The sequence below is a fragment of the Vipera berus genome (assembly GCF_964194415.1).
Source record: "Vipera berus genome assembly, chromosome: 3".
Lineage (NCBI taxonomy): Eukaryota > Metazoa > Chordata > Lepidosauria > Squamata > Viperidae > Vipera > Vipera berus.
The window spans coordinates 109168343-109181814 of NC_138204.1; the positions used below are offsets into that span (position 1 = coordinate 109168343).

Genomic DNA, 13472 nt, shown 5'->3' on the forward strand with positions numbered 1-13472 from the left:
GTCTCTCTTTAAAGAAAGATGTTTTAGTGGCTTTCTGGAGTTCAATCTGTAGGTAATCTGATTTCAGGAAATCAAGGAGAGGGTCAACTCCTTGGCCTCTGAAGAGAATAATCCTTAAATGAAGGGATCCAGAGCAAGTCTACCCTTCCTGACCTCCCACTAATTAAGTGGGAGAAGAAGGTCCCTTAGAGAGCTACAATATATATTTAAGTGTGAAATGTGCAATTTTAATCCCTTTAGATGCATTTCTAACATGTAATACCTGACATGGCTTCTAATTACAGTTCCCAAGAAATGAAGAGCCATCACTTAGTGACAGAGCATTTACTTTATGCTTGTATATATTTAAAGCATTTTCATCCTACACTTCACCTGAAAAATCTCACAGAGCAATTCAGTTAAAATTCAATAAAAATCTCTGCTCTTAGGCTTACAAAAAACCAAACAGAAAAGGAAGCAAACTGAGACATCATTTCTTAAAGTTGCATTCAGAAAGCTTCTCTCCCTGTAATTTTTAGTTGAAAGCATTTGATTTGAGAAGGACACCCCCTCTTCCCCGACATCATAAAGAAATGCTTCAATCATTTTAGACAATACTGGCAGTATTCATTCAAAGGCAGCTTACTCCATTCATGATTCTCAAATGCTATCAACCTTGTGATAATTGTATTATATATATATATATATATATATATATATATATATATATATATATATATATATATATATATATATATAATTGCAGTTGTCAGACTGACTCAAACATTATATCTGTTCATCTTACCTTCATCATTAGAACCACAGTGTTAAGAGCTATCATAGCCATAATGGTGTATTCAAATGATGGGGATACTACAAAGTGCCAAACTCGGTACTGAAAAGTGTGTCGGTTTTGAGGCATGTAGCGGGTGAGGGGTTTTGCACTGATAGCAAAGTCAATGCAGGCTCTCTGGAAGGAGAAAAAAGAAATCAAGAATATGTCAATCATGTTATTACATTATTGCCAATAATATGCAACTATGCAGTGCAAAGAAGTAAAACAACATCCATCTTTTCATACGATATAATCTGAACAAACAAGAAATATAAGATAAGGAATAATTTATAGTTATTGTTGAAAAACTGCTTTGTTTCATTTAATGCGGAAAATAAGGTAATTTTCATTCCACTTTCAACTCCTCATTCAACATTTTTTTCTTTAAATCCAGGATAATAAAAGCCTATTGATTTTTAGGATTCCAGGTGTCAAGATTCTCATAAAATGTTCTGCAACCTGCTTAAATAGGTCAATGGAGAGGTTAATATGAGGGGGGTGGAATAACGCACTCAGCTAACATCCAGAGTTAAATCTATCCCTAAGCAGACCCAGTCATGCACATGATTAAATTAAACTCTAGTTAGCTCTTATTACCTCATTCTTCTCAAGGCTACACTCTTCCATCATTTTGTCTCCTTGCTCCTGGAAAGTGATGATGATGAGAGCCACAAAGATGTTAACAAAAAAGAAAGGGAAAACTACAAAGTAAACCACATAAAAAATAGACATTTCCATGCGGTTGCTACGGCTGGGGCCACGATCTTCTTCAGTCACATCTACTGAATGTTGTAGAACTCTGGAGACACAGTGAGAAAGAGAAAACATGAGTGAAAACCATATGCTAATGAGTCCTTGGTATTTTTTATCAAGTTAGTTTTATTGAAAGAGTGTACAAAGTCTTTTGATATAGTGTATTTATCAAAAGTAAAGTGAAATACACAAAAAATAAGTAAATTGACTGAAGGCAGTTTAGCTTTTGATAAGCCAATTTAATGAAAGTCAGCTGTAAACTCCCTTGTTACTTCCCTCCCACAGAATAGTTGAAGGATAGTAATCTATGATTATTCTGAAAGTATACATTGGCTTTAAATTTGCTTTAGAAGAACTGTTTCCTACAGCAAATGTCTCAAGAAGTCCTTCTTTTTTTTATGTGAGGTAGTCTTTGAACAAGAGGGGAATTTTGCCTTTGTAAAAAAGGCAACACAACTCAGAAATCTGCCTTTGTATCATAATAAAAATACATTCATTTGCCTTGGAAAAAAGATTACACTTATTATTATTAAAAAGGAAGTACACTAATAATGTTCTGATTCTTCTCATAATTTAAAGATGAACTACAACAATCCATTTGTAATATCATAGTAGAGCAGTTTTTCAATATGTGTTTTGTGAAATCTGATGGGGTTCCATAAGAGATTAAAGCCAAAGGGGTGGGGAATGAAATACACCAGGGATAATTTTTCAAAAGTTCAGTGGAAAGGGTGGAGCTTGCTCTTTTGTGAAAAAAAAAGTGATATGACTACCATTTTGTGATCAGGAGATCTTGATTGGTTTTTTCACTAGCAGGTTCTGTGTCTTGAAAAAGTTAGAAAAGTCCAGTTATAGGTGAACAAGGAAAATACTCACTGAGGCCATCCTTCTCCAGTGGAAACAGTGAAGAGTGTAAGCAGAGCCCAAATGATATTATCATAGTGGAATTCATGGCGCTTCCATTGTCGACATTTTACTTCCATTGTGTTTTTCTCATGGTCTATATAGTTTCCACTGCAGCATAAGAGTGGCAGAGAATAAAAGACTTTTGTTATACCTTCGCAGTAAAGAGGGCAGGAAAAAGGCTTAAAACGTTGGTCCAGGGACACAAAATACAATTCCCAGGATAGAACAGCAGCATTGATCATGGGAATCCAGTCTCCTTTGATTTTATCTTCCCATATCTTTCCTTCTGATATCACTTTTTCATCAGTCTGGCTCTGATACTAGAAATTAGCTTGACTGAATAGGAGTAGCAAGGCAGAATTTAGAATAAGAAATAGCAGATATTAACTTAGCTACTGTTGTATCTTTATGCCCCCTGATCTTACTTTTTTGTTTTTCTAAAGTTCACCAGAAAATGTAAGGATTAAATAGAAATAGAAACCAAGGGGTCAAGAACATTAAGAAGTTTCTTACAGTAATTAAAAATAGGGATTTAAGCTCATGTTTCTCTCTAGAGTTTTACCATATAATTTTCTATATAATTCAGTGTAAAATTAAGCACCTATCAGTTTGGAAGTAGAACAAGATCATCTAAAAATAAAATACTGGTTTCTACATAATCAGAAAATTCCCCCAACACGCAAAAGCATAGAAGTTGAAAAATAGAAGAAAATGATTAAAAAACTAACATGAATTTACAAGCACCTCTAAGTTTCTATAGTATATTAACTGTGAAAAACCATGAGATAATGCCATACACAAATTCATGAATAATTGCTGCATGCTGTACTTACATACAATCCTTCTCTGTATCCTTTGAACTGTCTGTACAGTAGAAGAATTTGCCCTTGAAAAGCTGTACTGCGATAACAGCAAAGATGAACATGAAGAGCTTGTAGACAATGAGTATGTTGAAGACATTTTTCAGAGAAGTTACAACACAGTCAAAGACTGCCTGAGGGAGAATGATAAACCATAAAGTTTGATTCATCTTAACTAAGTAAAAATACTCTTATCAAAGAAGACATAAAGAGCCTCAAAGTTATAATTAGTTAAGGCATTTGTGAAATCTTTACTGTATAAAAGGCATCTATTCATTTGTTTATTAAACGATTTATATATGTGCAGTACCAAACAAATGAGGATAATTGGGTCTGTCATGTTATATAGCAGGCATGTCAAACTCGCGATGTCACATGATGTCGCGTGACGTATCACAACTTTTTCCCCATTGCCAGCAATGGGGTGGGCACGGTTTTGGCGTGACACATCCGGCCTGTGAGCTGGCAGTTTGACATGCCTGCTATATAGCATCTTGTGTAATCATGATTATTTCCCCAGGTACTATTTAATGCACATCAGCTGCACCAACTATAGGGATATGCAGGCCTATTCTTGCTCTCTCGATCAGTCCTTCAAAAATCACTGTGCAGATCTGCATGAAAGGCAAAGACAGGCAAGGACCGGGTAGCACAAAGATAGAAATGTCATCCTAGAGTTTTCCACCTTTTCTTTAACTGGAGGAAGGAGTCTGCAATAAATAGTACTTTTCAAGACAAAGTCCTGTGTTAACATAATCAGTATCCTTTCCTAAGTATGCAAAGGGCAGGGAGACTCTCACTCATCAAAGTAGATTTGTCCAGTGCATCTCTTCTAGAAATAAAAAGCTTTACACAAAGCTGTTTCTTCTTCCAAGAAATTCCTAGCAATTGTAGTTTTGCAGGATCCTGATGGCTGTTTTCTCTTCCAAGACAATCTTGACAATTGTAGTTTTACAGGAATATATTCTTAGGTGCATGAGACATCCTGCTGGGTTGTAAAACCACCATCTTCTAAGTGCCTATGAGTTGCTAGTAGGTGCATAAAGAAAGTGCACTATGCCACTCATAAATCTGGGGATAGGGATGGGGCACCAGCTTTCATGGAGTCTTTGGTTCTGTTTAAGCTTGGTTGCTTGCTTGAAGGCATTTCATTAGCTGACTAGGTAACATTATCAATGCTCTGAGCTTGGCTAGATGATGAGAAGAGGTTGTAGGGAAATAAGCTTCCCTTACCTTCCACATTATATGTCACTGAAACAGACCCAACTATTTGGTGAGTTATAGCTTGAGTTACAAGTCATGGGTGGAGGGGTACACACAGACGCTGCAGAGAAGGGCTGAGATTTAGGGTTACCCAGGGAAATAGAAGAGCTGACTAATGCAACTTCATCTGTCTGAATTTGAATGCAAGTTTGGAGCATTAAACTACAGTAGTTTTCAAAAGCCATCCAAACAATAGCTTGTAGGATTGATTGTGCAGTGAAGCATTAGAGAGAAAGCTAGCTTCTTTATCCACTTAAGATAAGATAAGGAGTCCTGGTTGCACAATGGTTAGAATGCAGTATTGCAGGCTAACTCTGTGCATAGTCTGGAGTTCAATCCTGATGGGATTCAAGGTTGGCTCAGCCTTCCATCTTTCCAAGGTCAGTAAAATAGGGACCCAGATTGTTGGGGGCAATAGGCTGACGTTGTAAACTGCCCAAAGAGTGCTGCAAAGCATGATGAGGTAGTATATAAGGCTAAATTCTATTGCTATCTACTTCACTATGCAGTTCTGGCCAGTAGACCCTACCCTCTCCCTAGAGGGCAACTCTCCACTGCAAAGATTGCCACTCATTCTTCATATTTGATACTCTTTAAAAGTTACTTTTAAAAAAATAGTTGTCACTGCCTGAATTTCACATGCAAATACCTTGAGTTTGGGCAACCGCTTGATGGTCTTCAAAGGTCTCAAGACACGTAGAACACGAAGGGACTTGATTGTTTTAATGTCACGACCTTTGTTGGACCTGTACATTTGGGAGGATAAACAAGCCACCCAAAACATCAAGACAAAAGTATAAAAGCAAAAACAAACTTCTTAAACAGAAACTAAACTCACTGTATTTTTGCCATAGTAAGCAGTATTTTTTTTTATAGACAGTGAAAAGCATGGGGCGCATTATTGGCTTTTTGAAGCCCGATCTATTTGTACTATTGAGTGGAGTTTTGTTTTGTTTTTTAAAAAATATTCTCTGAACATTAAAAAGTGTATTTGTGTCTGTATGTGTGAGAGAAAAAGAGTGCAAGCCCAGGAGTATTCCCTTATTGTTTGAATTTACTGATGTTTTCAAATCCTGTTATTGTGAGACAGAGTGTGCTAGCACGGTTAAAACAGGTGATTTGACACTCTTGCTGAGTTGGACCATCTGTTGGAAGCCCCCATGCCACTGTGAATCATAAGTTCATATGCCTCGTGAATCCCAGCAATCATCTTGCTCTTTGTTTTCATCCAAAGGTAGCAGCAAAATATCTATTTTCCTGGGATGGTTCTGCTATTGTAATAAACTGTAATAACAACATACCATTCATACAAAGGTAAATATGTGCATGTATACAGTATATTGATAAGCAGAAGTATGTAATGCCATAACTGAATTGTAAAAATTTTCTATACACTAGAAAGATAAGGTGGTCATAACTAGGGTATCCTTAATCAAATTAAAGAAAAGATCTCCAGTAGCTATTAATCAGCATGTAGGAAGAACTGAAAAATGGACTGAAGCGTAAAATATGAACTTCAGGAAGTACATGGAAAGAAAAAGTCCTGTGTCTCTTCTTGTACCCATCTACAGAGTTCAGTAGGAACAGTAGCATCTAAAAATGCTCTGGAGGTATCTTTTTAGCTTCAAGGAAAAAGTAGGGATTGGAAACTCTTATTTGTGTATTATCCCTTACACTCATCTTTTAGGATATCTAGAGCCAGTGCTTTTTTTAAAAAAAAAAGGTGCCAGAACTAACATATGTCATACAGCCCGCCTTGCCTACCCTACAAGGTTCCATCCAAAAAAGGTGCCGGAACTCCGTTCTGGGCGTTCTATGACAAAAAAAAGCCCTGTCTAGAGCTAAAATTAAATCCTACAAGTTGATTCTAAGTAACTCAATCTTGAGAAAAACATTAAGTTCATCTCCTCCAACTTCATTACGCTGCTTCCTAATATAAATTAGGAAGGTTCTTTGTTTGTTTGTTTGATTGATTGATTACATTTATATGCCACCCTTCTCCCTAAGGACTCAGGGCGGCTCACAACAATAAAAAATTAAGAAACATAAAGTACAAAAATTTAAAAAAATAAACAATAAATATGATAAATACATGACAATTTAACCCAATAAAAGCCTAATTTAAACCATAATCAGTCCAGACCCGCTTGTTGAAATAACCAGGTCTTCAGGTCACGGCGGAAGGACCGAAGGTCAGGGGCCGTCCGCAGCTCCGGAGGCAGTTCATTCCAGAGGGTCAGCGTGCCCACAGAGAAGACTCTCCCCCTGGGGGTCACCAGCCAGCATTGCCTGGCTGATGGCACCCTGAGGAGGCCAATTCTGTGGGAGCGAACCGGGCGATGGGAGGTTGACAATGGCAGCAGGTGGTCTCACAAGTACCCTGGGCCTAAGCCATGTAGGGTTTTAAAGGTTATTACCAGCACCTTGAATCACACCCAGAGGGTAACCCGAAGCCAATGCAGCTTGTGCAGGAGTGGTGTAACACGGGAGTATCTCGATACTCCCATAAGCACCCGCGCGGCCGCATTTTGCACCAGTTAAAGCCTCTGGGTGCACTTCAAGGGCAGCTCCATGTAGACAGCATTGCAGTAATCCAGGCGAGAAGTGACAAGGGTGTGGGTAACCGTGCATAGGGTATCTCGGTCCAAAAAGGGGCACAACTGGCACACTAGGCAAACCTGTGCGAAGGCCCCCCTGGTCATGGCCGTTAGATGATCTTCTAAGTTAAGCCATGAATCCAGGAGGACACCCAAGTTGCGGGCCCTTTCTGAGGGGGGCAGTACCTCCCCCCCATCAAAAGAGATGGAACTTGTTGGACAATACAAGATGCCAGTATCCACAGCCACTCGGTCTTGGAGGTGTTAAGCCTGAGCCTGTTCCTTCCCATCCAGACCCGCACCACCTCCAGGCACCGGGACATCACGTCAAGGGCATCACTGGGTTGGCTCGAGGTAGAGATGAAGAGCTGGGTATCATCCGCATATTGGTGATACCTCACCCCAAAGCCACGGATGATCTCACCCAGCGGCTTCATATAGATGTTAAACAGGAGGAGGGAGAGAACCGACCCCTGAGGCACCCCACAAGAAAGGGGCCTTGCGTTAGATCTCTGCCCCCCTGCAAATACAAACTGCGAATGGCCTGAGAGGTAGGAGGAGAACCACCGTAAAACAGTGCCTCCCACTCCCAACCCCTCAAGCTGTCGCAGCAAGATACCATGGTCGATGGTATCAAAAGCTGCTGAGAGGTCAAGTAGGACCACGACAGAGGAGCAACCCCTGTCCTGGGCCCGCCAGAGATCATCTACCAGTGTGACCAATGCCGTTTCCGTGCTGTAGCCAGGCCTGAAACCGGACTGGTATGGGTCCAGATAGTCCGCTTCATCCAGGAATTGCGAGAACTGATGCGCCACAACACTCTCAACAACCTTTGCTACAAAGCGAAGGTTGGAAACAGGACAATAGTTATTCAACGAGGCCAGGTCCAGGGCAGGCTTCTTGAGGAGGGGCCTCACCACCGCCTCTTTTAAGGCAGAGGGGAAGACACCCTCCATCAATGAAGTGTTGACAACTGCCTGGAGCCAGCCCCCTGTCACCTCCCCAGCGGCTGAAACCAGCCAGGAGGGGCATGGGTCCAATAAACAAGTTGTAGCGCTCAGTTTACGCATAATCCTGTCCACATCATACAGAGTCACAGGGTCAAACTCACCCCAAATGGTATGACCAAGACCTGCCCTTTCCACTCCACCAGATTTCGCCCAGTCGGAGTCCAAGCCATTCCAGATCTGAGTGATTTTGTCCTGCAGATACTGTACAAATTCCTCAGCCCTACCCTGCAAGGGGTCATCCCTCAGTCCCTGGTTAAGCAGTGAGCGGGTCACTCTAAACAGAGCAGCTGGGCGGTTATCTGCGGACGCAATGAGAGCGGAAAAGTAAACATGCTTTGCCACTTCCATCGCCACTAGGTAAGACTTAAGATAAGTTCTTAGCTGTGTTCGATCAGATTTGGATCTGCTGGACCTCCAACAGCTCTCTAGGCATCTTTTCCGGTGCTTCATCTCTCAGAGTCCCTCGGTGAACCAGGGGGTCACCCGGGATCTGTGCCGGGTCAGAGGCCGCAAAGGCACAACTTGATCCAAGGCTCCAGCAGCCGCCCTCTCCCAAGCTCCGTCTGGAACCTCTCAGCGTCCATCAGGCGCCTAGGGTGGAACCACCTGGTCGGTTCCACCTCCCAGTGGTGGGGGGTGGCGTACTGAAAGTCTAGCCAGAGAAGAAAATGATCGGACCATGACAGGGGTTGGATGGTTAAATCCCCCCTACCCAGATCATTGATCCACTGTTGGTGAGGCCTATGGCACCCCGAAACAACTTCGCCCATAGGCACATGATTTTCAGTCAAAACCTGAAAAAGCAAGGATTCCTTAAAACATATCAGGAATTATTCTATGAAAAGATTAGTAGTGGAAAACAAATTTTCACAAAGAAAGTTTGGCTTTCACTATCGAGTCTTCCTTATCATCTGCCAGTTTGTGATGTGCATTCTTAAACTGCATAGCACTAGCCACTTCCCTCTAAAATTTTGTACAGATTTTATTCACCATGTTTTGTTCACAAATTAACAATAAACCAAATTAATATTTTTTATGAGAGACAGAGAAAGAGAGAGTAAAAGAGAGATGCAAGCTTTGTTTGCTCTGCTGGCAATTAAATTCTAAATTATAATTGATGCTAATATCTAGCTATTATTTTATCTGACATATTATTTTCCTGTCCACATTACAGAGGGAAAAATTATAGAAAATTAAAAAAAATGAGCACGAACAAATTCTACAAAATTACATATATATATAAAAGACCTGGTATATTTTATATTACACCTCTTTCAACAGCATTTTTTTTTTGAGCTTCTAAAATGTCTCTCATACTGTTCTTTCTATGTTCTATTCAAATAGATGTGCTAGTACATCATTTGCTAACAAAATGTCAGACTGTGCCATTGTATAAGATGATGCTGAAAGAAAAGGACTCTTTATATGTGTCTTAGTGCTCAAACTTAAGAAATAATAATTGCTTAGGCCTCTCAGACCACTACCAGAAGTGCTTGACATACAACTGCGGTTTTACAACCATCCAGAGTTATGATGGTTTCAGAACAGGTGCTTTATGGCCCATAAAACATTTCTGACCATCATAAATGGTTTCACCCCACCCCATCATGTGACTCATTTTAGGCACTTCACAACCAACTTGCCTTATGATCATTGCAGTGTCCTACAGTCACAGGACTTTGTGACTTTTTTTACTGGTTTCTGGTGTTTTTTACTGGTTCGAAGCAAAAATGCTCATTTGAAAGAGTGGGTTCACTTTATGACCATACTGTCTGCTTAAAGACTGCACCATTTGCTTAATGACCATGGTGATTCATTTAATGACTGCAACAAAAAATGCCAAAAATTGGGTCTGATCATGTAGTTGCCTCAACTTTCTAGTCCCAGTTGTTTCTCAAACTGAGGACTTGCTATATTAATCGGCGTAAAAGTAGCCTATAATTACAAAATGAATCTGCATTTCAATTCTTTGTATTGATCTTGTGTTCAATACACTTAATGGTAGAAAATATTTTGAGATGAAACCCCATAATATCCTGTACCAATACTTTTTGACCTTACAGTGATCACATTGTAGTGTTAACAATTAGTTTTAGACCTAACACTGTGTAATTTATAATTAGAATGATAAGTAAAGCTATTTTCCATGGTGCATTACTTTATACATATCAGTCCTAAATATCATTTACTACTTTATTACTCAATCACTTTGTGAAATTCTTCTGCGACTTTCTATGATTAGTTTTGGATTTTCACATGGAATTTGTACATTTTCTATAGAAAATATGAAAGCCACTTAATATGTGTTCCAGATCTATAAGGCATCATTTTAATTTTTTTTATCCAGCAGCAGAAATGAGCTTAACATTAGTTTTAGATGACAAACAAGAGCCCTGGGGCTGTTGGCATAATTTGGGTCCCATTTCAAATCAGTAGCTACTTCGTGGGCACAATAGGTAAGACTACATCTCAAAAATTCATGGGGCAATTTTACTAGGTGAAAGCAAAAATTAATGAACCTGCATTTTTTAAAACTATAATTAACTGCCACTTGTGTATAACAAATAAAATATTAATGTTGGTTGGAAGCTGTTTGGACAAGAAAATGCAACTTTAAAGATACCCCCTCATGCTTTTATTCTTTTATTAAAAAACAAATATACACATTGGGGAAGAGATCCAGATTTTTTAAATATGAAAAATATTGTTCTCCATGTGAGGTCCTTGGTGCTCTCTGAGCTTGGTTGTTTTCTTGCAGATGTTTCATTATCCAACATAATGAACCTCAGAGAATACCAAGGATTTCTGATTTCAACCCTGAGCTGCAAATATTCTCCTTTGTTGTTACTGTCTTTGGTGAGCCAGTGATGCAGTCTGGCCAATTTATTGGCAGAAAAAGCAACAAATATAATTGGATCTCAAAAGAAGGCTCAGGATAAAGAAGACTTTTCTTCCAAGTAGATAGCGACAAGGAGAAGCAGAGTGGGGCATTGATCTCATTGCATGAACCTCAGAGCAATTGTTTTTGAAGCTGCTTTCTGCCATATAAATTCTTTCCTAGCACATATGGTAGAGCAACCTTTTCCCCTTATTTGCTCCAGAGGCTGTGTGACAAGTGCAATGACTGCTGCATCCCTTGCTTTTCTTTGACACTGTCCTGCTTGTTAGTTTTCTGTGGGAAAAGGTTCAAGTCAGCCACAGGGCTTGTTTTTATCTGCAGAAAAGCTCTGAAGACAATTGGCATCCCATCTATATGGAGATTACTTAAGAAGATTTTCTATTTGTGAGTTTCAATTGCATAGAAACCTAAGTTGCTTTATGAGATGGGATTCTTACACAGAAGCATTTAGAAAAGAAAATATTGCTGTTATATAAATCTCACCTATTCTTTTCTCAAAATGATAGGGAGAGACCCAAAGTTGAGGGGGTGGGAGAGTGACATGGCATTAAAAGCACCCTTTCTTTTAGACCCATATTATCTTCACAATTTGTTTATTCCCTTTTCCCAGGGCTTTTTTCCCCTCATAGAACACTTAGAACGGCATTCCAGCACCTTTTTTTTTTGCAAAAAAAGCTCCCTCTATTGGCTTTTGAAAGCCTATTGCAGGGGTAGGCAATCTTGACTCTTTTATGACTTGTGGACTTCAACTCCCAGCAATCCTGAGCCAGCCACGCTGAAGGGAAAGAGAGATGTTTCCAAGCTGAGCCAGGCTGGCTCAAGAATTCTGGGAGTTGAAGTCCTTGAGTCATAAAAGAGCCAAGGTTGCCTACCCTGCACTAGAGGAGGACATTAAAATTATTTACAAGGTTACTTCTTTAGGAACTAAACTTTTAGAATCTAAAACAGCTAATTCAAAAAAGCCAACAGGAAAGAACTTCACATTTTTCATCTGCTTCTGCCTTTTGGAAGGTAAAATTAGATAACAAAATAATCTATTTCCTATGTTAACATCTCTGCAATGAAATCAATAAAGGTAACAGGAAAGAAATGAGAAACATTTTTCTCAATGTAATATGTCTAATTTAGCTGATGCTAGAAAAAAATAGTATCTTTTGTACATACTCTTGAAAACTAGTTTGAATCTATAACCATCTATTACAACTAAACCACTTTAAATTAAACAATTCTTAAGTATGAAATATTCTTAATTTGGACTTTACTTTTACTGTTTGGACTGTTGTGTGTTTTGAAAAATAGATTATTTAGAATCTATGTTGCACTTCAGTCTTTAAACAATTAACCTAGTATATACATAACAATATATGATGTTTTCCATGGTGAGCTTACATCAATAACAACATTTATTAAAAAGGCTAAAATAATTTCTGGTGGTATAATCTGTACATTAAAATTTTGTTTAGTCACAATCTTTCACTTTTCACATTCTGGACAAGCAGTGGTCATGTATCCTAGCAAAAGATGTTACATATGTGCATAAGCGTAGTCAGTAGCATATGCCTTTTTAAAAATATCAAACATGTAAAGAAACAAAAATAAGTCCAAAATATCTGTATTACATCCAGAAATGCCAACTTTGCAACCAATATTTTTCATCCATAACTATGGCACCCTAAGGATATCTGCATACATGCAAATGCTTCTCTGGGATCAGTAACGCAGCAGGGATTGCTTTTTCCTTCCAGTAACAGATTGCTGGGAAATACCAAACATGGCCTTGAGAATTCCAATGTTTGTTACAAATTTTTCTGGATGTGTTTGGAAAGAGGCCTAGAAATGCCAGCACAAATACATCACACTTGCTGAACGTGCACACGCAACTAATTACAATCTTCAATAATATGTGATATATCTAAAATGAGATGGGCTGTCTCAATTGCAACTTGCAAACTGTTCCGTTTTGCGGCAAAGCAATCCAGGACAAGCTGATCAGCAGAGCTTAGAAAGGACTCATTAACACAATTTTTGGGAAGAAAAGAAACAGAAGGACAGTTTAACATCTTCCAGTTGATGTTATGTTATGTAACATCTTCTGAGAGTTGAAGTCCATGAGTCATAAAAGAGCCAAGGTTGCCTACACCTGGCCTATTGGCTTTCAAAAGCCAATAGGAATTGCTGCTGAGCATGCCAAAAGACCCGGCCGGCAAACGTTGCACAGGCAAGTTGTCTGCAGTGAAGGCAGGAACTTTGCGCCCTTCCCTGCTGACCAACTACACCATTTCAACTAGGTAAGATAGATATTATTTGCAAATAGAATGGCAATAAACAATTTAGGCTGCATTTACATCAGGGCTTTTCAACCTTTTCAGA

At 39.1% G+C, this 13472-nt stretch overlaps 1 protein-coding gene across 1 annotated transcript in view; it reads right to left on the bottom strand.

Annotated features, from left to right (window-relative positions):
- CACNA1E (calcium voltage-gated channel subunit alpha1 E) overlaps nucleotides 1-13472 on the bottom strand; it is a gene marked incomplete at both ends in the record, with an annotated part of 378714 nt that overhangs the window by 58610 nt on the left and 306632 nt on the right. The window contains 5 exons of the mRNA XM_081322491.1: nucleotides 785-949; nucleotides 1412-1613; nucleotides 2444-2581; nucleotides 3307-3467; nucleotides 5246-5342. Of these exons, the coding sequence (XP_081178617.1) occupies nucleotides 785-949; nucleotides 1412-1613; nucleotides 2444-2581; nucleotides 3307-3467; nucleotides 5246-5342 (763 nt within the window). The remainder of the gene's footprint in view (nucleotides 1-784; nucleotides 950-1411; nucleotides 1614-2443; nucleotides 2582-3306; nucleotides 3468-5245; nucleotides 5343-13472) is intronic.